The sequence below is a fragment of the Engraulis encrasicolus genome, chromosome 10 (assembly GCF_034702125.1).
Source record: "Engraulis encrasicolus isolate BLACKSEA-1 chromosome 10, IST_EnEncr_1.0, whole genome shotgun sequence".
NCBI lineage: Eukaryota > Metazoa > Chordata > Actinopteri > Clupeiformes > Engraulidae > Engraulis > Engraulis encrasicolus.
The window spans coordinates 13,704,485-13,730,581 of NC_085866.1; the positions used below are offsets into that span (position 1 = coordinate 13,704,485).

Below are 26,097 nucleotides of genomic sequence, written 5' to 3' on the forward strand. Positions count from 1 at the left end.
CTGAACAGGGGGCCGAAATAGATAGCAGGAAGAGACTGACCGCAGAACCAGATGGCTGCTGCACCATCAGACCACAACATGCGCACGCACACACACGCACACACCACACCAACCCACAACACACACACACCAAACCACAACACGCACACGCACGCACACACACACACCTTGTTCAGATACCCACAATGCACACCAATAATCCTAAGCTCACAAAGCCAGTGCCAGGCCAGTCTGCTGGCCAGTCTTCTGAGCAACTGACTGATCCTCACTGTACATTTAGGTTGCTCACATACACACCACACACGAGCATAAATCCCTCAAACAGGCTGTTTGAAACAGCACACACACGTACTACACATTGATACACACACAAACACACACACAGACACAGACACACACAGACACAGACACACACGTCCAGCAGAATCCAGAGGAAGAAAATTTGAAAAAAAGGGAAGAAAAAAAAAAATGACAAGTGAAAATGACTGATGATGAATGATTGTTTTAAAGGCTATGGAGGCTTCACCTTACCCACTACACTCCAGCTACACACACAGGCGCGCCGCACACATGCATGCATACACACACACACATGCTGACACACACACACACACGCACACACGCCCACAAACGCGCACACACACACAGACACACACGCACGCACGCACGCACGCACGCACGAACGAGCTCAGTAGGCGGGGTGACGTGCATCCCGCTCCACTGTGATAATGCCAGAAGGAAAAGTGTAAACGGTGCACGGAAGGGCACCCCTGTCCCACCACCTCCCTCGCTCCCTCCCCCCCTCCCTCAGTGATGGGCAACATGGATTCATCAGTTACAATTCAGGGGTGCATTTCTCGAAAGCGTAGTTGTTAACTGTTAGCAACTTTGGTAGTTGCCAATGGGATATTGCATTGCGACCAACAAAGTAGCTACCATAGTTAGCAACTACACTTTCGAGAAATTCATCCCAGAGCTACATGTTCCAAATGACCTCGTTTTTCACCTGTCCAACTCAACCAGGAGAGTACTCCAAGAACCTGGCTCAGTAGTAAACCAAGTGGAGTCTACCTTGAGGGTAGTGGTAAATCATCTAATAGAAGAGCCTGGAGTCCTCATGTTCTTCACCAAATGACACCTGTGGGCTATTTATTAGCAGGGTCAGCACTTCCTGTCGGTTAACTAAGCCAGGTTTATCACTAAACCAAGAATACCCTCCAGGTGATCTTTTAACCAGCCAACGACCTGGCTGAATTGGACAGGTCAATCCAACGCCATTTGTAATATGTGGCACTAGATTGTAAGTATAATGACTCCATTTTGCCCCGTCACTGGCCTGCCTCCGTCTAGGAGACGGGTGGGGTCTGGGCCGGAGGCGGGGGCGGGCTGGTGCTGTTGTTGCTGCTGTTGTTGTTGGCCTCGGCGCCGGGGGAGCCGCGGAAGGGCACCTCGATGATGCGCGGCTTGTCGATGATGCGGGCGCAGCGGTTGCCCTTCTCCACGATGCCGATGATCCAGGCCTGCTGGCCGTCGCCCTGGCCCTCGGGGCCTGGAGTCACGGCCCCTCCAGAGGAGGACGAGGAGGTGGTGGTGGTGGTGGTGGAGGTGGAAGTAGCCAGGCCACCCTGGCCCTGCTGCCGACTAGCCTTCATCTCCGCACAGAAGCGAGCCGCCTGCTCCCGAGGAAGACAGATCAGCAGGCCTCCTGCAGGACAGGGACCGAGAGAGAGAGGGGGTGGGGAGGAACCAAAAGTTATTGTAGAATTTTGATCAGATATTTGGATTTTATTTTGGTCTTTTTTTCACTTTATTTACGATAGTCTAGTGAAGACGGTGACAGGAAGCAAGCAGGGAGAGAGAGAGATGGGGAAGGGCCGCTTTTCTGTCGAGATATGTTGCCTTGTCGAGAGGAGCGACCGATAGCCGTACTCGATAGTGGTGTTCTACCGATTTGCGCTGCCTCATCTTAATGAGCGACCTTCTTGATTTTCCATGGAAGACGTTTCAATCGGCCATGGTCCACGTAGGACTGTTTTAATAACCATTAGGCCTACTTTATTTATTTCACGGACAGGGGTGTGCAATCATTCATGCGGAGTTCAATAAGAACGTGCGGCTGCTGACCACTAAAAAAATGTGAGCCTCGCATCTCGACGGGTCGCTCATATAGACAGGACACCGGCAAAACAAAAAAAACAAAAAAAAAAGAAAGAGAGAAAGAGAGAGCGAGAGAGAGCTGATCTGTCAGCTACTCCGACTAATGTCCTTCTCACTGCGATGCCCTGCGAGATACAGTATATGGGAGGAGTAAGTAAAAAGATAACAACAGAATAAAGACACAGATGGAGGAGGAATAAGAAAGATGGAGGAGGATTAGAGAGAATGAAGAAAGATGGATGCACAGTGTAGATCACTTATGAAATAAAACAACAGAAAACACAGAGAAATACAGCAGATCTGAGAGAATAAGCAGAGGACATTAAAGAGGGAAAATACATAAAGGGGGGGGGATGAAGTGACAGAGAAACAGTGTGAAGGAGAGATAAAAATAACGAGGAAAGGAGAGAAAGAGGTGGTGGATGGGAGGAGAATGCGTCTTTTTTAATGGACAGGGCCACAACCATGTTGCCTTAATTGTACACAATCACTGTCACACTGTCCTGTTTGTATGCAATTAAAACATCAAAACCAGCTGTGAAAAAAGCTATGCTACAGACAAACGGACTCCATGATGAGAAATTCACTTTGTGATGGACTTGTGCTCTTTTTTGCTCCCGCCTCTACAATTCAATGCGTTGAAATCAATCAACAGTGGCTTCTGAAGTAGGCCTCTAGAGGGACAAAGGGGTCAATTGTCCTGGGCCCAGGGAGAGATGGAGCCCAGAATTTGGTCTTCATTAAAAAGAATGTATAGAGAAGGGGGCCCCTTTCTGAGGGCTTTGTCCCAGGCCCGGTCAGAGCTGTCAGTGGCCCTTCCCACAGAAATACTGACAGTAGATCTTTGCCGCATTTGGTGAGGAGCTTCTTAGCTCTGCATTTTACGGCCATGGTGCTACTGCAGTTAACCAGAGACTTGCAGGCAAAAACCAAAACAAGACAAAGGTACCTGCTTGTAATTCAAAATTGGTCCAGTGCTCCGTGTTCATATCGAACAGACAATTTATATGCAGCATTCATGTTCTGAAATCCTGGCAGTTGCCCGTGGAATAACACTTCCAACAGCACAAAACATGAATTGCCCAACATCACCCCCTGTTGGGGGGCATAGGTTACTGCACTCAAGTGTGTGTTTCAGAATACTGCTGTTTATACAAAGATTTAAGCAGGTGCTCTACAGAAGGGCTTTTCCGTATGACCGACCGCATGGCATTAGCAAATATGTGGGCTATGCATAGAACATCCCACTTCTCCCGTTTTAGCATGTCTGACTTTCCTACCGTCAACAATGCCCATGCCCTACATTAACCAGATGCGTCAGAAATAGCTTACTCGCGTGGTCTAATTTGTGTCTTTATGGGAAGTCCAACACGCGCACGCACGCACGCACGCACGCACGCACGCACGCACGCACACACGCACACGTGGTCTACCTACACTCACCAGCCACTTAATTAGGAACACCTCTCGAATGCTGGGTTGGACCCCCTTTTGCCTTCAGAAGTGTCTGAACTGTCTGCAACAACTCAGGTAGGCTGTGGCATTCCAACAAAGATAAATTGGTACTAATTGGCCCAAATTGTGCTAAGAAAGTATCCTTATGCCATTATATCTCCAAGCCTGAAATGTTGATGTAAGGCAGGGTTGACCCATGTTTTCATGCTGTTGACGCCAAATTCGGACCATTTCACATGAGTGTTGCAGTAGATATCAAGACTCATCAGACCAGGCAACATTTTCCGATCTTCTAGCGTTGTTTATGGTGACCCTGGTCAAATTGTTGCCTTATTTTCCTCGTCTTAGCTGACAGGAGTGGCACCAAATGTGTTTTTCTGCTGCTGCAGCCCATTTGCCTCAAGATTTGATGTGCTGTGTATAATCAGGGATTTTTTTATGCATACCTCGGTTGTAATGAGTGGTTATCTGACTTAATGTTGCCTTTGTATCAGCTCCAACCAGTCTGGCGATTATCCTCAGACCTCTGCCATCAACAAGGCATTTTTGCACACAGAAACGCTGCTCATTGTATTTTATTTCTTTTCCACACCATTCTTTGTAAACCCTACAGATGGTTATGTGTGAATATCTCAGTATATCAGTCTTTTCTGAAATATTCAAATCATGCCTTTTGGCACCAACAGCCATGCCATGTTCAAAGTCATTTAAATTGCCTTTCCTCCCCATTATGATGCCTGGTTTGAACTGCATAAGATCATCTCGACCACGAGTTGCCACCATATGATTGGCTGATCAGAAATTTGCCTCAATGAACAGTTGTAACAGGTGTTCCTAATGAAGTGGCCGATGAGTGTATATTGTGCTTGTACATGTATATTAGTNTAGTTTATTTAGTTTAGTTCAACAGGGACCATGCAAAATACACATTGATTACAGAAGTAAAAAGATGGCTTGTGCCAGATTATAGCTATATAGCTAATTTCCATCTGCAGTCCCTGGACAGATAAAACAAATATTAAAATACAATAACATAAACAAGATATAAACAAGTAAGCACATCCATAGGTCATAGGTGAAACACACACACACACACATTAAAATGGCATACAGTGTGAGTCATATTTTAAAAACATATGATTAATGTTGACAAGACTGGTTGGTTAATATCCATTTTTTCACACCCCTTGAGAAGGCCTGATAATCAGTAATACTTTTTAGGTTACTGGGTAGACTATTCCATGTTTTGGTTGCCCTGAAGGAGAAGGCTGACTGAGCAAAAGCAGTTTGTCGGATTGGGAGACTACAATCACCCCTAATGGTGGATCTTGACGTTCTGCTCATCAATTCAGAGCAGGGTTGAACAAATGTTCTTAGGGGTGGGGGTGCTGCATTGTGAATAATTTTATGGATTAGCCGCAGATCAGAAAATGTTATGATGTTTTCAAGGCTGAGCATATTATACTTTTCCTGGTGAACCAGAAGCTATGTGTTGACGCCCAGGGGGCTGGGCTACACAAACCTTCTGGTACACCTGTGATTCGCTCTCCTCCTCCGTTTACGAAATAAATGGGGCAGCACGACGAATCGGGATCGTAGGGAGGGATTTTCGAACGCAACTCAACTTTCGAACGCAACTCCCTCCCCCAGGGTAGTTCGGCTGTGCCCGCCCCCTCCCTGAATCACAACAGTAATGGCGGCGTGCGAGGAGTTATCATGCGTCGGGATGGAAGCAGTAATTTCAGCGGTGTTATCCAAAATACCTCAAGTTGATTTTCTAAACGATGTTGTTCTGTTTTGGTTCCCGACCTGGCAGCGCTTACGTGACGACACGTCCTACGTCACAAAGCTTCAACGTGAGTGGTCGAAGTGTCATGTCATTCATATGAGGTTGCTCCAACCGCGTGCAAGCATCTTTTGACTAAACCCCGCCTGCGGAGAGGCGTGAAAGGGCAGTGTGCCAGTAGCCTGTTACTTACAGGCTACTGGTTCACCAGGAAATATTATACTTGCTCAGTATAGGACAATGGTGGTACTGAAAAGATCTTCTATCTAGGACCTTCAGGGCCTGCTTGTATAGTGAATCAATGGATTTTAAGACAGTCTTGTTGGCCTGGGACCAGCTTGATAAATAATAATGCAGGTGGGACATAATCATAGCATTGACATAAGTCACATCAGCATCAATACTCAGAGAGTCATCAATACTCAGAGAGACTTGTATATTTGCTACACTACGTAGCAAAAATAGGAAATAAAAAAGAAGAAAAATCTGCGCCCTATATTCATAGATTGAATCTATACTGCTCATAAGAACCCAGCCAACCGTAATTCATTCCACAAAGGACATGCAGCCCTCCAAAGAATATACAGTATACATGAGGTCAAAACAGGAGGTGAGAACAGGATGGGAACTTCAAGGGGCAATGAAACTAGCCAACGGGATACCATGAAAACGGTGGATTATTTTAAAAGTTACAACGTGCTACAATGTCGATGGCAAAAAACAGGACAGCATTGATGTACTGTGTTGTTTGCGTAGGCAGAGCACAAACAAAATTTGCAGACTGTAAATTAACATTATGCGTCAGGCTTTGAAATGCAAATACACTGTTGTCCACACTAAAGCTTTACTGTTTGCTAGTGAAAACAGAACAGCGATTTCAATTTGACCTGCTCGGGTACTGATCTCTGGCAATACATCAGACAGCATTATACGATTCCTTCCTGAAAACATTGCACACATATAGCAGCTTTGTGGCGGAGACAAATCAAACGTGTTGCTTTTGAAAACGCTAGCCCTCAACCCCAGCTGCTGTGAGGACGCAGCGTATAAAAATAACCAAAACAAAGCTGGCCATGTTTAAAACAGATCCCTCTGCCTGTGTGCAGTCTTAAAGTAAAAAACTGTCTATACAACGAAACCAGGGGTTTCTGGAAAGCGTAGTTGCTAACTATGTTAGCTACTTTGTTGGTTGCAATGCAATTTCCCATTGGCAACTACCGAAGTTGCTAACTGCTAACAACTGCACTTTCCAGAAATGGACCCCAGCATTGCCATGTGCAGCCAGTCACACATAAAAACATGCTGATTTTACTGCCTGGCTGGCACAGCTCATTTCATAGCGCATTCTGCTCAGAAAGAGATCAGGTCATACGCAGCCTACAGTAAGGTTGATTACACGCATCTCAAAATGTAATTAGACTGAGATTCGGGGCAAAGGAGATCTGCACTCACTGATGACTTCAATCATTCTGCTTCAAGGAGCAAAAAAAAAAAAATGATAGAATTCTTCTTCTGTCGCAGGCTTACTTCTACCACTTCTATTCCTTATGCACATAGACTCTCTTATTTTGAGGTCCTCAATACCTTTCGCTGTAATATCATGCTTTAGAAATACACCAAGTACTGTAATGTCATCTGTGGATTTGCAACCGAGGACATGGCGTAGCCCTTTGTAATGTTAGCTTAAAAAAGACATTTTCAGACTTTGTAATCTGCTGCGTGCAGTGCTTAACATCAGTAAAAGTGCATATGTAACCAATTAAGTCCTATATGATGAGGGAATACCAAGGGAGAGCGAGAAGATTGCTCTAAGGAGAATGAGACTTGCAGGACATTGCCAAAGGCACTCAGAACTGCCCGCCAGCAAACTGGTGCTATGGGAACCATCACGTCGGTGCCGGTTAAGAAGACGTCATATATGGATATACTCAAGAAGGATGCAGGAGCCCAGAGTACCAGCAAAATGAAAAGATGTATGGAGAATCGGGATGACTGGAAGCAACAACGGAAGGCTCGTCTGAGGACGACCTAGAGAATCTACATACTGGTAAATTGTGTGGCAGCAAAAGCCCTACATGCAACAAATGTCCTCAAGTGCTCTGTTAGCTGGGGTCACGTTGAGCTTCATCCAGCATGCCAACTCTTTTGAATTCATGCACCTTTCCCCCTCTGCTCAGAGACCAGAGTGGAGTGTGGAGTGTGGGTGTGTGGGATATGCTTTGCGTTGCCCTTCATCAATCAATGACAATACAGCATGCCCATTAAAAATCACTCACTTTTAAGGGAAATTCACTAATTTCCTTGCGTCCCTTGAGGCTACGCTTTATTGAGTTTTGATGTCGAGTGAGCGCTTTTGAAACTATTCAGCCGATCTCGAGATCACACAGTAGGCAGGATCATTTTGGCTATTATCTTAGAATGAATTGTTTGTTATTGAATTAATCTGTATTTAAACAAATTACACCGCACTCACGATTAAAAGGTGCCAAAAAGAGAAAGAAATGTCTGCACACTAAAATCCTTTATTTCTTTTTAATAGCCAAGTTCTCGGTCTATGAACTTCCTCAGGGCTCAGTTGTTATTAAATTAAGAAATGCTAATCTGTTCATCATCAGCATGCTTCACCGCCTCATTCATATATATATATATATACAAACACACACACACACGTGTGTCTATATACACCTACATAGCGCAACGGTTTTGAACATTTTTGCAGTATACAATACATGCATTGTCATTTTGCCATGTCATTGTAGACCCGGTGACAGGTAATTAACCCCTGGTAAGGGGCTGCAGATGGGTTTGGGCTGGACGCATGATTTACATTTTTTCTTGGTCGTTTTATTATCCATTACAAAACTGAATGAGGAACATTTTGTTACTGAAGTAACTGGATTTGGCCTGGGCACAGTTGATATATATTTCATCCAAGGATTCAAGGATATTTATTTGTCATGTACATAGAGACACTTTCGTGTCACTTGTTTTGCACTGGCCATGCATTTCATTACAAGTGTGCAGAAGAAGGGAGAAGAAGAAATAAAATGTGTGTGTGTGTGTGTGTGTGTGTGTGTGTGTGTTTTCAAAGTAACATGTTTGCGTCACTCTTGTAACATGAAAAATAACCAACATGTCATACTGCAACAAGCAAAATAAAAAATGAATTGCCCTGTTATTCTTTGCAATTTTTGTGAATACAGTCTGCAATATGATTGTATGCATGTGTGCGTGCGTGCGCGTGTGTGCGTGTGTGTGTGTGTGGTCGCACCTGAGGTCTCTGAGGAGGTGCCCTGCATCAGGCCGAAGAGGTTGCCGCAGGCCTTGCTGACGGCGGCCATCTTGGAAATGATGGGCAGGTTGTGGATGACGAAGGCCACCTCGTTGCGCTGCTGCTGTGCCAGGTTGCGTGCGTGGCCCAGGATGCCAAAGCCGGTGATGTCAGTGGCCGCGTGCGCATTGAACTTGTGCATGAGGGTCGCAGCTGCAAGGAGAGTGGATGGGAAAGGTGGGACTTCATTTCTATACTTGTAGTTGATAACTATAAATTGCGGTGTACGAATTATGATAACACAAAGCAGTTAATAGCACTTAATCAGAAGCACAAATAGTAGACGTGCAATATGCGCACACACACTAAAAGCAGAATTTACAGATTAAATGCAGCTAGTTACACCTAGCGCAAGTAAAGGTGGACATATTGGCCCTCATTTACCAAGCCATCATAGAAGCCAGTGCAGAAAGGAGCAGAGAACTCATCATACGACAGGCAATTTGAAATGAGGTCAAGAATAAAGGCACCATTTCTTCTAGGGATGCACCGATACACATTTTTTCACTTCCGATCCGATACCGATATCTAAATTTGGATATCTGCCGATACCGATACTACTCCGATCCTATACCAAAACCACATATATGTATGGGTTTCAACTTGAGGTAGGCCCAAGTAGAAGTAAAAAAGTAACAACAAGTAAACAAGTAAAAAAGTAACAATCCCATCCTGAAAACTAATATGCAAGTGTTATGATTTCAAATTAACATTGGAAATGGCTCAATGTCAGTATCAGGAAAGTTTGGGAAAATTCCGATCCGATCCGATCTGTGAATCATGTTGATATCTGAACCCGATACCGATACACCGATACCGATATCCCATCCCTAATTTCTTCCAGCAGTGGCCAGTGACAGCTAGCCTGATGGAGAGTGCCATGTGCGCACTGTACAGTCTGGGGACGTCCCATGAGAGAATAGCAGTTTTGTCACAAAACAAAACACAAAACAAATTTAGAAATGTCTTTTACTTAATCACTGCCATGATGCGTTTAACATTGAAGTCAATGGCAGGGGATTGCATGGGAGTTATGGAAGCCCAGATATCCTTGATGCTTTTTTGTCAGCTGTTCTTGTTTGTTGATCTGGTGACCCACGGTTCACTCTTCAAGATACCCTGTAGATTTCCATGCCACGTTTTGGTGATTTGGAGGTACGGACATTGTAACTGACCAGAAACAAAACCCTGTTGAAAATGAATGGGATTTTATTTCTGGTGTGTTAGAATGTTCATACCTTCAAAGCACCAAAACATGGCATGGAAATCTATTTTTGGAATAGTTGAAATGTGGGTCATGAATCTATAATCTATGAAAGTTTAACATTATTGATGGAATTATGGAAATAAATCAATTTTCACGATATTCTAATTATATGACCTGCACCTGTACAGAATAGGTGGATCTTCTCCATTTCTGCCATTTTGAATTAGCCGTCAGACATCTTTGGCCGCGAAGTTACTGTACTTTGGTCAGACCAGCAAATATTACTTTATTACTTAGGATGTATTCATGAAAAGATCAAATTTGTGAATGGGCAGCATTTTGAAAATAAACCACTAAAATGACATACTGAACCTTTAATAAAGAGCAAAAACAACAAAGTAGGTACTTCACTTTGTGATCTTAAGTCGAGTGTGGAAATAAATAACCCCTTTGTATGCAGGAAAGTGCACCTGTGCGGTTGAGCATGGCCATGTTCAACATGGCTTCCTGGTACGCCTGTTCCACTTCTTCCTTAGAGATGACCAGTTTGATCTTGTTCCATCTATCCGGCTGTAGAAACAATATGATACATGATTTAAAAAAAAAAAAAAAAAGTTCTTTTGAGCTGCAGTTTGTTTGAGGATTTATTTGAAGATTTCACACAGAATATGCATTTGAAATGGCACGTTTATGTCAGAAAGATATGCGATGTGAAGATAAAGATATTGCACTGATGCAGAGCCCTTGCATTGACCTCACAAAACCAATTTTGAACGCCTTTGAAAAGCCATAATCAAAGCCGGTCCAACCGTGTATAGTGGAAATGTCTGACATACACAGCTGAGGCAATCTCCATCTTTTACAAGCACTGCTCCCAACAAAAGAATGCAATCTTTTCCAATGTCATTACAAAAATTTCCATTTTCCAAAAATAGGAAAGTAGAGCAAGGCAAAATGCATCTTTGCAGGGGCAATCTACTGGCTTTGTGTAATGACTATAAACAGAGACTTAAAATAAAACCCATATAGACACATATCATTTAACCATATAGGTTTTCAGTTAGTACGTTTTTGTTTGGTAAGGTTTTGTCAAAAGTGGAACATAAAATGCTGCCAACCCAAAACCAAGAATGCGTATTGTAGTGGTCAGTCAATAATATAACGTCATCTTACCAGGTCGAGCCACTGATGGGCGTTGACTGCCACCTGTGTGCCAAGAGGTTTGGTGAGGACTAGCACATCCCCTGGTACCGCACTGTCTGGCCTGCGGAGAGGAGCGGAGAGAAGAGGAGCGGAGGAGAGTACATTAACACATGGCCATCTCATTCCAACAGAACTGCAGTGACATTTTCATGAATTATTACCCGTGAGGGAGTTTGGTAGATACGCTAGGACACTTCCTTGTAGCTAAAAAAAAAAATGAATATGAGGCTACGAGTACTCATCACCCTCTGGCTACGGGGAGACAAGGTCCTCACGGTGATGATGGCTTTAACAATGTGGGCATGCAAATTAGCACATAGTGCTCCAGGCTAACTGTACAGGAGCCATGATGACTACACAAAAGCCGTCACAGTGCGGTGCGCGTGAGAGTTTGAAATGCAGGAGGGCAAACGTGCAGCCGATAGGCAGACATGATTGACAGACAGGAGATGCTCGGTTGCTCACATGATGAAGTCGTTGGGCTGGCACACCACGGTGGCCACGCCCCCGATGATGATCCAGGGGTTGATGACGGTCTGGCCACCCGTCACGGAAGTCCCGCCCTCCTCCGCCGCGTCACGGAAGCCCTTTATCATCAGCGGCATCACCGCATCCCTCTCCTGGACACACGCGACAGGAAGTCACAAACAGGAAACAGTATGTGGAGCGGGAAAAAACACAACAGGAAATTCTCAAAGTGATCTAGCTTTGCAGGCTTGTTTGTTGGGATTCCACAGTTTACATTCCATATACCGAACTGTATACAACACATGCCAGTTCAGATTGACACAGTATTGTTGCTGATAACATTCTGAACAGGTGATGGAATGTTTTGCTGAGTGACAGCAAGTTCCAGAATGTTCCATAAATCAAGGATTTCCAATGCACTTTTGGAATATAATAAATTCAGTAGAAATGACAGTGAAGACAACAACACTGAGTAAGTAAACATCATTCTGATAAAGTAGACATCTTCTCCCCAAGGCGATCTACTGTATATAATCAAACAATTTCTCCATTTTGACAGATTTTCAACGATCTTCTACTCGATTTCACGATTGACCAGTTAAGATCATCATATCGCACACCCCTCGTGTGTAATAATGACAATATTTCAAGATAAGTCAAATAGCTAATGGAGTGAACAGATTGGCATTTTATAATGTAATAAAAGAGCTGTATTTTTAGGACCATGCAAACTCTGATGATGACTAAACACTAGTCACTCATCCACAGTCATAGGGTGCCTGTAACAGTCACAGGAACCTGCAACATGACAAGGAGTGAACAGAGATTTTCTAAGCTATGAGAAAGGCATCTCTCATTGGCTCCCTTATAGCCCCGTTGGCGAACGCAGCAAAGTAAAAGATGAATGGGAGCCTATTGGGCTAAATGGCTCAGCAGGGATTTGTGACGGTTCTGTTCTCTGGTTTGTAAAGATGTGTGCACATTCTGTACCTTATCATGGAAGTTGTATTAGAAGTGAAGTTAAAGGTTCCTGACATGGCTTTGTTCTCCCAAAGACGTGTTAGTTTTGTCCTGCAACACGCTAGCATTCGGCTAATACCTGCTGGCTGAGGAATCTCTGCGACTATTCACGACCAGAGCTGATGAGAGACGTACTCTGACTGATCCTAGCAGAGACATCTACGGTCACACACCTCAAAACCCCCCACCACCGTCCAACGTGTTAATTGAAGGTGCCCAAATTCTTAAGGATGAGCGCAGTCATTTCCTTTACCCCATGTACACATGCCGCTTTTCCACCACCTTAAATGCAATAAATAACAGGTGTCCGCAACAATCCTAACATAACTTTAAACACATCGACATCTGAAGTCAGACTTAAAACTACAAAACAAATGGCGTAGTGCCGTAAAGTCGATTGTCACGTGTTATGTCATTGCTATAGTTGAAATAAGCAAATGCTTTCACTTACTCATATCTATCGAACGCGACTTCATTGTTTCCAGGGAAAAAATCACACGGGCAGATAGTTCTATGAGAAGCGTACAGCCCCATTGGCACCCATTCATTATTTACTTGGCTGCGATAACATAGCTGCAGTGCCACTCCTGGCCACCAGCTAGTGGTCGTTCTTGTACAATATTCCATTTTCTTTGGAGTGAAAGAAAGTAACAAGAGGAGAAATGATCAGCAGGCAATAGGTGTGAAAGGTGAGAGGTTAAAAGGTGGTCACCTTGTCATTCATCTTCTGGCTGACGCTGAGGAGCATCAGCATGTTGTCACATTCGGTGATGCCCATGGCATAGAGGTCACTGAGCACGTTAGCACACGCGATGCGCCCCTACAACACACATTCAAGATTCAAGATTCAATTCAAGAGTTTATCGTCATTGTCAAAAAAAAAGGCAACGAAATTGTGTTTGGGGTACAATACTTAGTAGCAGCAGGTTTTTAATTAAAGTGAATGAGAGGTAAAAGTGACACCAGTGCTTGACCCCCCCCCTACATCCCACTTTAAGTGCAACAAAGATTATTAAGTGCACAATGCTTGATAATCTTTGTTGTTGTACTTTAAGGGTGATGGAGGGGGGCTGCGGGGGTCTAAGGACCCAAAACTCATTTATAGAAGTTCATTTACAATTCGCTAACTCACTTTTACACTGCATCTGTTGAATATGGCACTGCAGTGTTTCAGTACAGGTAATGGCAAAGGACGCGCTCAACTTCTTGGAAAAACGAAAGTCTTTGGGTGCGCGATAAAATGTATCAACTTAAGGAAGAAAAATCTGCACTCACAAACTGTGTCTCATTATTTATTTATTACCATGTTTGGACATGGTGGTAATATAAATAAATAATGAGACGCAGTTTGTGAGTGCGGATTTTTCTTCCTTAAGTCAGTACAGGTAATTAAATTGTGACATGGTGCATATTAATCTGAATAGTAATTCTACGTCGCCTTTGCTACCAAATATTCCACACTGCATCACATGTCATGAATGAGCCTAAACACACAACTGAACATGTATGCACATAACATACCAGCAGCCAACAAGTAAAACTAAGCCACAACGTAAGGAGATAGAAATGGGGTACTGGCAGTTGCAGTTTGATTACAGGAGAGGGGAGGGGAGAGCTACTAACAGTGTGCCACCCCACCACTCACACATGAGCAGACATCTGGCTCGAGACTAATTGGAAAACCGGAATTTTCCACTGAGAGTGTGCCAGTGTGTACGTGTTTGTGAGGTTTGTGTAAAATGGAGTGAATAAGAGAACAAATAAAAAAGGTAAACGGCGTAAAGGGCAAGGAGTGGGGAAAACAAAGCATGTTAAAGAGTAGGTGTAGCATAAGAAAAAAATGTAGAGATGTTAATCACCCTTACAGTAAGTCTGATAGTAGTCATAGTTAAGTTTATACCTTTTGCTGAGTGACAGAAACAAGCTACACATTTATATATATATATATATATATACACACACACACACACACACATACATACATATATATATATATATATATATATATAAAAAAGGGGTCATTCTTTTATTACTGACTATTTCTCTGTAGTGTGCCTTGATGTTGATAGCTACATGGCAATAAAGGCAGTGTGATGTGTTGGTGTACAGAAAACTCTTACTGACTACCATGATTACCAGTCCCTTTAGCAATCAAGAGAAATCCACAGGTAGAACATGTGTGGGATGTTCACACAGTCACTAAGCTAAACACATGAATTTTCATTTTTATTCGACGCATCATGCATTCACTGTACAACCACCAAAGAGCGACCAGGTGGAGAAAAGAAGAATAGACCAACATTATTTAGCGTTCAAGAGAATGTACCAATTCGGGCAAAAACAACAACATTTGTGTTGTTAACAAGCCAAGTCAGATGAAAGGTCACTGATACAATGTACTATTGCACAACAACACCACAACAAGGGGGTGAGCAGAGAGTGGGGAGAAACAGCACAGACCATCATGTAAGGATCCTCCACCAAGGGGTAAAAGAAGTCGGTGGTCTGGACCAGGGACAGGCCCCCGTGCCTCAGGGGGATGACACAGGAGTCCAGGCCGATACCTGCAGTCAAACATATCAAGCACTTTATCAGGAGGAACACAGCACAGCACTAAACACTCACAGTACAAGACTCAACAACAAATCACAAGACTGTCACAGGATGCGCAGATCTGGGCCATTTACTATTAATACTACTTCCTGTATGATAGGTAAATTGGACAAGAGCATTACATTTGTGACAAGCACAACGCTCATGTTGCATTTTATGGAACAAGAACTATTGAGGTCATAGTCAGAGTATCTAGCCAAGCCAGACCCAAGTGGTGCATGCTCAAGCCATTATTCTGTATGAGGCAACTTTACACACAACACTGAACACAGTGGGCCATCTGGCTTGCTACATTTTGTATTGCGTCCATGCAATAAACACTGGGGACAGATCAGCATTAATTAACCCAGGGTGGAGTGGACTGGACTGGATTACAGAGGTCAAAGTATGATTCAAGGGTCATGGGCTCGGATCAAACATGTGCAAGATTGTGTAGAGTACAATAGCTGGGCAGCTAGCAAGCGTCCTCATATTAATTCCAGAAATATTCAATGCGGCCATACATTAGCCATGCATGCATACAGTTGCATGAATACTGCCCACTGCACTACTATAAACTTGTAAAGAAGGTTGAGTTGGTCATGCAGTTACAAGGGATTACTTTTGTGACACATTTGCAGCCCGTAACGGATTGCAAGTCATTCAGTGCACAACGTGAACTGTTGACAGAAGCCAAAGCGGGAGCAGTATGGTTGGACGGAGTCCCATGCCTTACCTAATCGGGGTGCGAGATGACCGAATTCAGACGCCTCATCACCCGCACCTGCCGCGGGGACGCCGTCCTCTCCGGTCGCTGCATCTGGCCGACCAGGTTCAAGTCCCTCCAGGAGTTTGAGCAGAGTCTCCTGGGGGACTTTACAACCTCATCCCTTCAGGTCGGAGAAGGCCGTTAGCCGAAAGCTGCGGTCTAGGCCATGGTCCTCCGGTTTGAAGGCTTGATACCCGGGAGGAAGAAAAGCAGCCAACCCGCACGTGTCGGCACCATCGTCCGGCGGGGTTGGAGGCGCAGAACCAGACATTCTGTTATTGCACGCGGGTGTTCATTCAATTTCCTACCTGCTGCACAGGACTGTGCGAAAATGCACTAAATGCGGTTTCCGCGCACTTCTTGAGAATGAGACAATTGTTTGATGGCTAACTAGCTAATAGGGTATGCTTCCTTGCCCTGGGGTGGCGCGTCATTGTTAGGAACATACCATTATAGTTGTAGGGGGGGTGTACTACTTTAGCAGTCATGTAATGTCAGCTTTTATACAAACAATAAATCCATAAAAAGTGTTTGCGTCAACCTTATAGTAATACCGTGCAACACTACGATCTTTAGTTATTCTGTTTTTAATCCCAGCTAATTCAAGTCATAGTGGCCAACATTTTTGAGTGATTCTACCCCCCCCCCAATCCCTGTACTCTCAAGTGCAAGAGTCTACTCAAACATGGCCATGGTCAGCCTCAACCATTCAACCGATTGGCGATTGGACTTTCATCCTTGACCTGCATCATTGTTGTTCATTTTTACCATCTCTAGCAAGTCCCCCAATTAAAATGTGAAGGTAGAGGCTCGCTTGACGTTTAGCATCATCCTAATACTATGGCCTAAGCAGCAAATAAGTAAGTGATGGTTTTAATGTGTGCTGGTAGTTTAGTTCATGATTTATTTTATTTTTTTATCAAGTTATGCGAGTAGTAGTCTGTATGGTAGACAATCATGATGTATTGAAACACTGTTTCAAGGGGAAACAAGTAAAAAAAACAAACAATAAAATTATTTATATATAAAGAGATTTATTACGTTCAACTTTTGAGTGACATTTACTGACAACACATATCGTGAAAAGTTCCTTTCATTGTAAAGTTCCTTACAGTCAGTGCAGTTACCATTGTTTTATGTCAAACCGTGGCATGATTTTTATTGATAACCACTCACTTCCTTAAGGAAGAATTAACCATTTTTATTTGTACAAAACATTGCACAAATTAGAGTGAATGTGTGTGCGTGTCGGTGTGTGTGTGTGTCTGTGTGTGTGTGTGTGTTTCATGAATGGCCCCAGTTCATGGACCTCGATGTCCACCAGATGTGACAACAACAGCTGTTGACAGGCACAAATGCTTTTGACAGGACTCCCCACTGCTGAACAAGTGTGGTGGGCATATTCAGTCTTAGCAGGAATGCCATTGCAAAAACACCATCTTGGCCAACAGACAGAGGGAAGCAAGGACTGGTGTTGAGCTCCGCTGCTGCTGTGGTGGTGGTGCCATGAGGATTAGAGGCGCTTTAGGCCTGGATGGATCCCTTGGTGCTGTAGGCCAGATAGTAGACCACAATGCCGATGACGGCGGCCAGGACCTCCGTGGACACCCAGGGGCCGTTCCATGCACCCTGGAAGGAGGAGGGAGAGGGGATGGGGGAGGAAGACGGGCAACAAGGTTAGGGTCTGTGGCTACAGGTAATGCTGAGGTTGAATAGCACTGAAAAAGTTGGTTTTCGTCCAAGAATTAGACGCAATCTTATTATTCAAATAGAAGCATTTCCCTGGCTTTTCCACCATTTCATTCTTTTTTTCTTTTTTTTTGTAAGTATTTTTTGGGACTTTTCTGCCTCTATTATTACAGGACAGTGTGAGAGTAGACAGGAAATGACCGGGAGAGAGAAATGACCCCAGCCGGATTCGAACCGGGGTCCCCGTGGGCAATGTATGCTCAAATGTGTGCGCCACAGTGCCCCCTCCAGTTCATTCTGACTTGCCACACTTCCCCATGTGACACGTTTTATTTAATTGGTGCAGAGAATTGCCTTGATTCTTTACACCAAATCTCATTACACAGCCTCACTCCTTTCCCATTACGTCCCTCTTTCCTTTGAGCACCAGAATAGTTGAGAAAAACACATCTCAGAAATGTTCCAAAGATAAAATGTTATTTTATGTGTACAATCTACACACTGATGGCCAACTGGCAGAGGATTGTGTTTATCCACTGCCAAGGCGACCATTTCCAAAATTATGTTTTGTTGAACACAGATAATGGAAATGGCGATCAATGAGCATTTTGCTTTTTAAAATGTCAATGAAAACAAATGGAAAATGTTAGAACACTCAATTACCAATAAAAAAAAATAAAAATAAAAAAAAAGTAGAGGGCTGGAGGGCTGCGGTGTTCAAGTGGTAAAACTGGTGGTGGTTCGAAGGTGCTCTTTGGCCAAGACGTAGAAAATATCAAAAAAAGGCAGGACGCCAAGGCACTCTTCTTAGATAAAACTGCTTTATTATAAAGGCTAGTTCATGTTTGAACTTAAATAATTAAAAATACTGCCACTGCCAACATGTTTCGGCCCGCTACAGGGCCTTCATCAGGGCACAAGGTGAATCAAGCAGTGTCGCACAAAAGAATGCAACATGAACTAGCCTTTATAATAAAGCGGTTTTATCTAAGAAGAGTTCCTTGGCGTCTTGCCTTTTTTTTTACTCATTTACCAATGTTATTCTGGGAAATATCCAGAAGTAAATAATCTAACAGAAGAGCCTGGAGTTCCTTAACTAATCGATAACTGCAGGTATATCCATTCGCAGGTTTACCGCTTCCTGAAGGTTAACTAAGCCTGGTTTATCACTTAAAGGGGCTCTGTGTAGGATTAAAAGTTTAATCAATCACTGTCCCGAGTCAGCCGATGCTTATTTGAGTCATTAGTGAGCGAACGATGACTCTCGCGACCACTTTGACTGTCCGTCCGTCCTACACTACGTAATCCTACACTCTGCCCCTTTAACCATGTTCTTAGTATCCCCCCAAGGCTTCAATTTCCACAAACACAAGGGGCCTTGTTGAATGTAGTTACTCCTCTGTCAATCAGAACTATGAATGGGGTGAAAAAATGCCCACCATGATCCAACATACAAAAGTGCACAGTAACAGAGGCATACTCACTCTGTGGTCAACATTGACAGAGAACAGGGGCTTGATGTCGGCAACATCTTCATTGTTCCTCTGAGCCTACAATCAACACAGACACACAAATACTGGTAAACAACTTCACCACTTACTTACGCACGTGCACATCGTACAGCTGGATGCTTCTTAACACACTTGGTTCTAGTTATGCTGCTATATACAACATGTACAATAAACTCTACTGTACTATGTCTCCAACCTCTTCTTCTTGCATTCCTATTTGCAAACTAATCCACATTTTGCTACCCTGTACTGATGCATATTTAAAGACAGCAATGTTGTATGAAGTCTGATCTAACGAGGGAAACAATTCCTTATGGAATACCGGTGACTTGAGAAAGCACTCCTATACTAACATGCCACCGTACCTTGCGCAGGGCACTGTAGGACTCCTCATCGAAGAATTTCACCTGGTAGGTGCCAGAGCTGGCCTGCTTGTGGGGCACACTCCAGGACACCTGCAATCACATCAACACAGAGTTTAGTTACAAGCACAGTACAAACGGACTAAAACAAGAGAGGTAATAGCATTGAACATGAAATGTGGCTGACTGATCTCGGCTGCAGAATAATGATCTGCTGAAGGAGTAGTAGGAAAGCTACTATAGATTACTTTTTAGTGACATTCATTCTGTTTTCTGTCATATAGATAACACCGTATAAGGAAGTTCTCACCTGGTATTTGCCAACATCTTGTCCACGGGTGACAGGGAATTGCTTCCCATTGACGTCAGCATACAGGGCCACGCTCTAGGGGGACAAAAGACTGAGGGTGAGGATCATCAAGATCAAATCTGGGTCACACATATCTCCATGTAAGATAGATGGGACAGTCCGTTGATATTACACCGAATTACCTGAACGCCATTGGCACAAGCCAGGCTCAGTTCCACGATAAACACAGTCTCGGAAGAGATGACGGCATCCGTCGTGGTGTAGGTGGCAGGGGAGAAGACGGGGTCTGAACACGTCTCAGCTGTGGCGAGAACAGCACAACAGATGGCACAAGTTGTAGGTTAATAGAGGTCCATTTGAAATGGAATTCGCCTTTGATAGTTGTAATACCTACTTTATCACACAGTTGACATTTGCGTTAGTTCAAATGACTGGTATTCTTTCATGATGCATAGCCTAGTTTACGTGGACAAATTGAACTGCATGTTGTGGTCCATCACAAGTAATGCACAATGTCTTCACAAATTGTTATAATGAAGCTTCAACATAATTTCGTAGTGGCCAATAACAGCGTTATGCCACGTTAATTTTAATTACCCAAGAGTGACAACATAGCCTACAGTCCAACCTAGTATTTGAATGACATGGGTATACTAGCTTAGCTACTGCTCACTGCACACATTTTAAGTCAAACCTATCAACCAGTAGCACATTGTAATGCCATGTTAGTGTTTTATCTTCAGCATATCTGCAAAACGACAAATGAACCCAAGCAATGCTCAATTTATCGCCAAGGTCTGAAATAACACTGACTTGTCGTCTAGCTAACATTAGATTGCTAAGCAACTAGCTTGATATTCAGCTACTGATACACTGAGCAACACGTATAAAGACATCGAAGAAAGGTGTGTCAAAAATATATACGAATAAAGGGATCCTTACCGGCACAGAGGCTCAAACAAAGAGCCAAAACGACAGCAAAAAGTCTCATGGTGTTAATTGTGTGATTGCTCAAATGCTATGCCACCTCAGCCTTCCGCGGATGTTGCTCTCAAAAGGAACGTCATCCTATCAGGCTCTCGGAGTCAACAGAAAGACACGTCAGCCTACAGACCGAACACGGCATCCCTGCCCTCTGCTGACAGCCGCCAGTACTGCACAAGCCCCATTTAGGACTAGCACACCATTTCCCCCCATCACTCGAACAGTTGTATGGGGATGCATTTCTTCTTCAATAATCTCTATGCGATTTAAATTCGATCGTTTGCCTAGTCAATATGCATTCATGATAGAAATACGGAGAATACTCTATAGGTGCACATTCATTCATGACTTCACAACTAAATTGGCTTCAAAATACAAAATAAAACAAAATCTTATTTACAGTCTTATTTATTATCTTAAACCTCTTGCCATGACAACAGTCTATACAAAGTAAAAGCCTTTCATCTTTTCATATAATGAATATAATAGACAAATATTCACATAGACCGGCGCAGATCCTCAAAGAACATGTCTTTGCAGATGGACAAAAAAAAACACAGGCAAAAAATAAGACCACAGACAGACATATGCTGAGAAGCAGACACACATCCATACGTGCATTACATTACAATATGCTGTCACATAGGCAGTATCCTACATTGTCATTTAAGATTTACATATCTATATATGTATTTTTATGTAAGGGTGTAAATCTTACATAATTTATATATTTATTATTATATATAAAATACACGCACAGCATCGTCACACATACAAAGTTTTTTCGTCGTTTTAGTTTTTGAACAGAAATCTTGATGACTTGGTGGGAACGTCGATGTTCCAAAACATTGTCTTTAAATTGTCGTCCTCGCCATTGTCGGTCGGCAGATTGTGTGTGCAAACAGCGTCCAAAGGTCAACGGGCACAAGCAGCCGCGCTCTCTCTCTTTCTTTCTTTCTGAAACTGTGATTGGTTGTACTGTAGGTCAAAGTTCAACAAATTGCCACCAGACTCCCTGAGCCCTCACGACCACTCATCCCCAAGAAAAGCCTCTGATGTGGGGCTGTGGTAGTGGTGGTGGTGGTGGTGGGGGTTTAGGAGAAGGCCATCACTGGATGCAGTCCATGACGTGGATCTGCAAGGTGTCCATGTCGGGCGCCTGGTAGCCACACTTGGGGCAGCGGTAGTCTGGCTGCTCCTCGGCACGGGGGAAGGCCTGAGGAGGCTGCGCTTGGTTGAAGGCTGCATTGAAGAGAAGGACAGACAGACAGAAAGAGAGAAAGAAAAAAGAAAGAAATATGCAAGAGAAAGAAAGAAAGAATAGGCAAGATAAAGAAAGAGGGAAAGGAAGCAAATAAGAAGGGTAAGGAGAGAAAGATTATTTAATGAGCATGCACTTAAAATACTTAAAATACTAAAAAAGCCACTCCTGGTAGTCAATTTATGACTGGTTGAATGTGAGTGTTTTAACTGGTATGTATATCTACCAAAAACATGTGGTTTGGGAATCAGCCCTTTTCATTGTAATGCCAAACAAGGTCAGATTTGAAGCGAAGCAGGCAAAAGCACAACCAGTTTGAAAAAGTGACATCTAAATGCATACATCTCTGCCAACGGATGCAACTTGTACCTGCTGCGAATGCATTGGAATGTTCAGTGTTGGAAGGTAAGTGACATGACAGTCATGGGTGAGCGGTTAGGGCGTCAGGCTTGTAGCCCAAAGGTTGCTGGTTCGACTCCTGACCCACCAGGTTGGGAGGGGGAGTAATTAACCAGTGCTCTCCCCCATCCTCCTCCATGTCTGAGGTACCCTGAGCATGGTACCATCCCACCACACTGCTCCCTTTCCGGCGACATTGGGGGCTGCCCCCTTGCACGGGTGAGGCATAAATGCAATTTCATTGTGTGCAGTATTAACTTTTGTGCTGTGTCACAATGACAATGGGAGTGGGAATTTCCCAGTTCGGCTTTCACTTCACTTCACATGAAAAGGGGCCTTACACTACTCACAACTAGTTACTAGCCAGGCCATGCCCTCCTAGTGACGTAACACCTTCAGCATCGCAACTAGTCAGGTCAAGAGCAATGCAAGTACTTTCTGAGCTCCCGAAAAATCGGGAACTCCTCCCACTTTGTTGGGAAGCAAACCACCATTAGCAAATCTAGGTAGGCGGGTCAACCATGACATTTGTGAAATGTTAATTGTTATGCTTTTGGTCAGACCAAGTCTCGAAGAGATTTGAAAGTCGATGATAATCAGGCTAACTAGATACAGTACTCGCTGCTCGCTCACTCGCTTGTTCGCCACCTGCTCATGAAATCTTCGCTTACGTTTCAGCGGGTTTTAGCCATCACTGCAAAAATGAAAAGTTAACCGTCAATAATCCGAACTTCGCATTCCAATTGGCTACTTGCTTACTCGCATCGCTCAAAGTTAAAATAATTTTATCTTGGAATCCAGCCACATTGCATCGCTCGTACTCGCCTCGCCTGTGTCGACCTCGCTTCGCTGGAACACATGAACATTCTATTGACTTCTCTCGCTGAGTGAGTAACTAGTGGCGATGTGTGTGAATGTAGCTTTAGCCTGGCCATTACAGTACACGAAAATAAGTGGTGTAACACGCTCAACTCAACCAAAGTAAAGTAAACAGAAACTGGGTGCTTATTCCTCAAAATTATATGAAAATAAAGAGAACAAATAAAGAGACAGCACTCCAAATTGTGTGTTTTACTGCCCGTCAGACGTTTCGGTCTTAACCTTCTTCAGTGTCGGGCTAAAGAAGGTTAAGACAGAAACGTCTGACGGACAATAAAACACACAACTTGGAGTGCTGTCCCATTGTCTTTATTTTCATTACAGTACATGCCCATTATATGTGAGGTGAAGGAGGGTGCTTACGTGCGGGGGCAGGCACGTGCTGATGTCTGTACTTCATGGCCTCCAGCTGTGCACTGATGAATAAACATAAAGACATAAAAGTCATAAACACAAACACCACACGCTAACACACACTCAATCAAATGTGAGCAGAGGCAGGTGTAGCCATGTCACAGATACTATAACCATGTGTTAAGCTGCTGAGATATTTATCAAAGTTAACATACCAAATAACTCTTCAGCCTGTTCTGATAATCACTCTCTCATGGTAGTGAACAACACAACAGTTGTGTGAGTGTGTGTGTGTGTATCGTGGGGAGCTCTCCTGTGTGTGTGTGTGTGTGTGTGTGTGTACCGTGGGGAGCTCTCCTGTTTGAGGCGTTTTATGTGTGTGTGCATTAGTAAGTGTACATGTCTGTGCGTGTGTGTGTTTGTACCATGAGGAGCTCTCGTGTGTGTGTGTGTGTGTGTGTGTGTGTGTGTGTGTGTGTGTGTGTGTGTGTGTGTGTGTGTGTGTGTGTGTGTGTTTGTGTGTGTGTCACAAGGAGCTCTCTCTCTCGTGTGTGTGTGTGTGTGTGTCTCAAGGAGCTCTCTCTCTCGTGTGTGTGTGTGTGTGTGTGTGTGTGTGTGTGTGTGTGTGTGTGTGTGTGTGTGTGTGTGTGTGTGTGTCTCAAGGAGCTCTCTCTCTCGTGTGTGTGTGTGTGTGTGTGTGTGTGTGTGTGTGTGTGTGTGTGTGTGTGTGTGTGTGTGTGTGTGTGTGTGTGTGTCTGAGAGCTCTCTCTCTCATGTGTGTGTGTGTGTGTGTGTCTCAAGGAGCTCTCTCTCTCGTGTGTGTGTGTGTGTGTGTGTGTGTGTGTGTGTGTGTGTGTGTGTGTGTGTGTGTGTGTGTGTGTGTGTGTCTCAAGGAGCTCTCTCTCTCGTTTGTGTGTGTGTGTGTGTGTGTGTGTGTGTGTGTGTGTGTGTGTGTGTGTGTGTGTGTGTGTGTGTGTGTGTGTCAAGGAGCTCTCTCTCTCTCTCGTGTGTGTGTGTGTGTGTGTGTGTGTGTGTGTGTGTGTGTGTGTGTGTGTGTGTGTGTGTGTGTGTGTGTGTGTGTGTGTGTGTGTGTGTCACAAGGAGCTCTCTCTCGTGTGTGTGTGCGTGTACCGTGAGGATCCCTCCTGTTTGAGGCGTTCTATGTCGGCCTTGGCCTTGTTGAGCAGCTCTGATAGCTCCTCCTTGGTCTGGTTCAGCTTCTCTCGAGCCTCCCGCTCCGCAAGGAAGTCCGCCTTGTAGATCTCCGCCTGGCACACACACACACACACACACACAAGAGCAATGCACACAGTCAGTATAATGCTCTCAGGGTGCATGCTGTGTGTGTGTGTGTGTGTGTGTGTGTGTGTGTGTGTGTGTGTGTGTGTGTGTGTGTGTGTGTGTGTGTGTGTGTGTGTGTGTGTGTGTGTGTGCGCGTGTCTATGCGTGGAAGTGTAAATGTTTGTTTGTGCAAGAGAATTTAAAAATAGAGATTATGAGACAACAATTCAGTCAGTATATGAGATTTCTTTTAAGGGAATGTTTATGTATAAATTTCGGGCACATGACGTCACACGTTGCGCGGCAGACATTTTGGAAGCGGGCCAGCCCATTGTTTACAGTGAGGACTTGCTTTATTCTGCTAGTAGTTTGCTTTGTGTTTTACCGTTTCATTTGACCTCTGCTGTCGTTATGGTCGCCCGTTGCTGTGTCGTAGGGTGTAGAAGCGCAAGCTGTGACGGGACGGGGAAAAAAATCCCAAATGGATTATCTTTTTACCGTTTTCCAACTTGGAGGCGTCTCAATGGAGAACAAATGTCCTCCATAACAAAGAGTCGCCGGCTAGCATGGGTTGCTGCTGTAAGACGGTCAAATATAACTTTCCACTCTATCCCGGTGTGGAGGTGTCTCTGGTCTAATACCCACAGATGAGCTCGGGGAGGCAAACTTTGTGAAAAAATTCCTGTGCCTTCCTCAGACAGGACTCCCAGAAGCTGACATCTGGCAGGATACAGGCAACGTCAAGTCACAGTAGGTTGCACCTGTCACGAACATCTGTGTCTGCACTTGTGTGTAGTACCTATGACCTTGTTTGAGCTGAACAATGCCATCAACTCTGTGGAGACAAAAGTCTTTGTCTGCGTCACAAGCCTCCTGGACAGTGCTGTGTTTGTGCTTAGCAGGGCATTTCACTTCCAGGCAGCCTTGTCCACAGCAGTCACAGCTAACTAGGCCATCAGGTGAGGCGCCTACCTGTGGGAACGCCGGGTTTATGCAGAAGCCAGACTGCTCGATTGTCAAGTTATCGTGGTGTGGTGCTTGTTGTTGAAGGTATTCAGTACGTGCTGTGTCTGTGCTTT

The 26,097-nt window shown here is 44.1% G+C and overlaps 3 protein-coding genes across 5 annotated transcripts in view; all 3 read right to left on the bottom strand.

Moving 5' to 3' along the window:
• Window positions 1-807: 807 nt before the first annotated feature.
• Window positions 808-16,602, bottom strand: sephs3 (selenophosphate synthetase 3). The gene is made up of 8 exons (XM_063208092.1): window positions 15,956-16,602; window positions 15,088-15,191; window positions 13,340-13,447; window positions 11,605-11,759; window positions 11,110-11,200; window positions 10,407-10,506; window positions 8,670-8,882; window positions 808-1,705 (listed from the first exon to the last, which is right to left on the bottom strand). Exons 1-8 carry the CDS (start codon window positions 16,257-16,259, stop codon window positions 1,347-1,349), a joined length of 1,434 nt encoding a protein of 477 aa, XP_063064162.1. The 5' UTR covers window positions 16,260-16,602; the 3' UTR covers window positions 808-1,346.
• Window positions 16,603-17,002: 400 nt separating this feature from the next.
• On the bottom strand, window positions 17,003-20,940 carry ssr4 (signal sequence receptor, delta). Its single transcript, XM_063208095.1, has 6 exons — window positions 20,803-20,940; window positions 20,043-20,161; window positions 19,861-19,935; window positions 19,554-19,643; window positions 19,162-19,227; window positions 17,003-17,617 (listed from the first exon to the last, which is right to left on the bottom strand). Exons 1-6 carry the CDS (start codon window positions 20,849-20,851, stop codon window positions 17,513-17,515), a joined length of 504 nt encoding a protein of 167 aa, XP_063064165.1. The 5' UTR covers window positions 20,852-20,940; the 3' UTR covers window positions 17,003-17,512.
• A 228-nt stretch (window positions 20,941-21,168) lies between these two features.
• Window positions 21,169-26,097, bottom strand: part of ikbkg (inhibitor of nuclear factor kappa B kinase regulatory subunit gamma) — a 32,161-nt gene continuing 27,232 nt past the window's right edge. For 2 of the 3 annotated variants that reach the window (XM_063208090.1, XM_063208089.1), the window contains exons 14-16: window positions 24,869-25,005; window positions 23,747-23,799; window positions 21,169-22,086 (exon numbers count right to left, since the gene is read on the bottom strand). In XM_063208090.1, the coding sequence (XP_063064160.1) occupies window positions 21,953-22,086; window positions 23,747-23,799; window positions 24,869-25,005 (324 nt within the window). In that variant the 3' untranslated portion in view covers window positions 21,169-21,952. The remainder of the gene's footprint in view (window positions 22,087-23,746; window positions 23,800-24,868; window positions 25,006-26,097) is intronic. The other variant, XM_063208091.1, reaches the window with a different exon arrangement.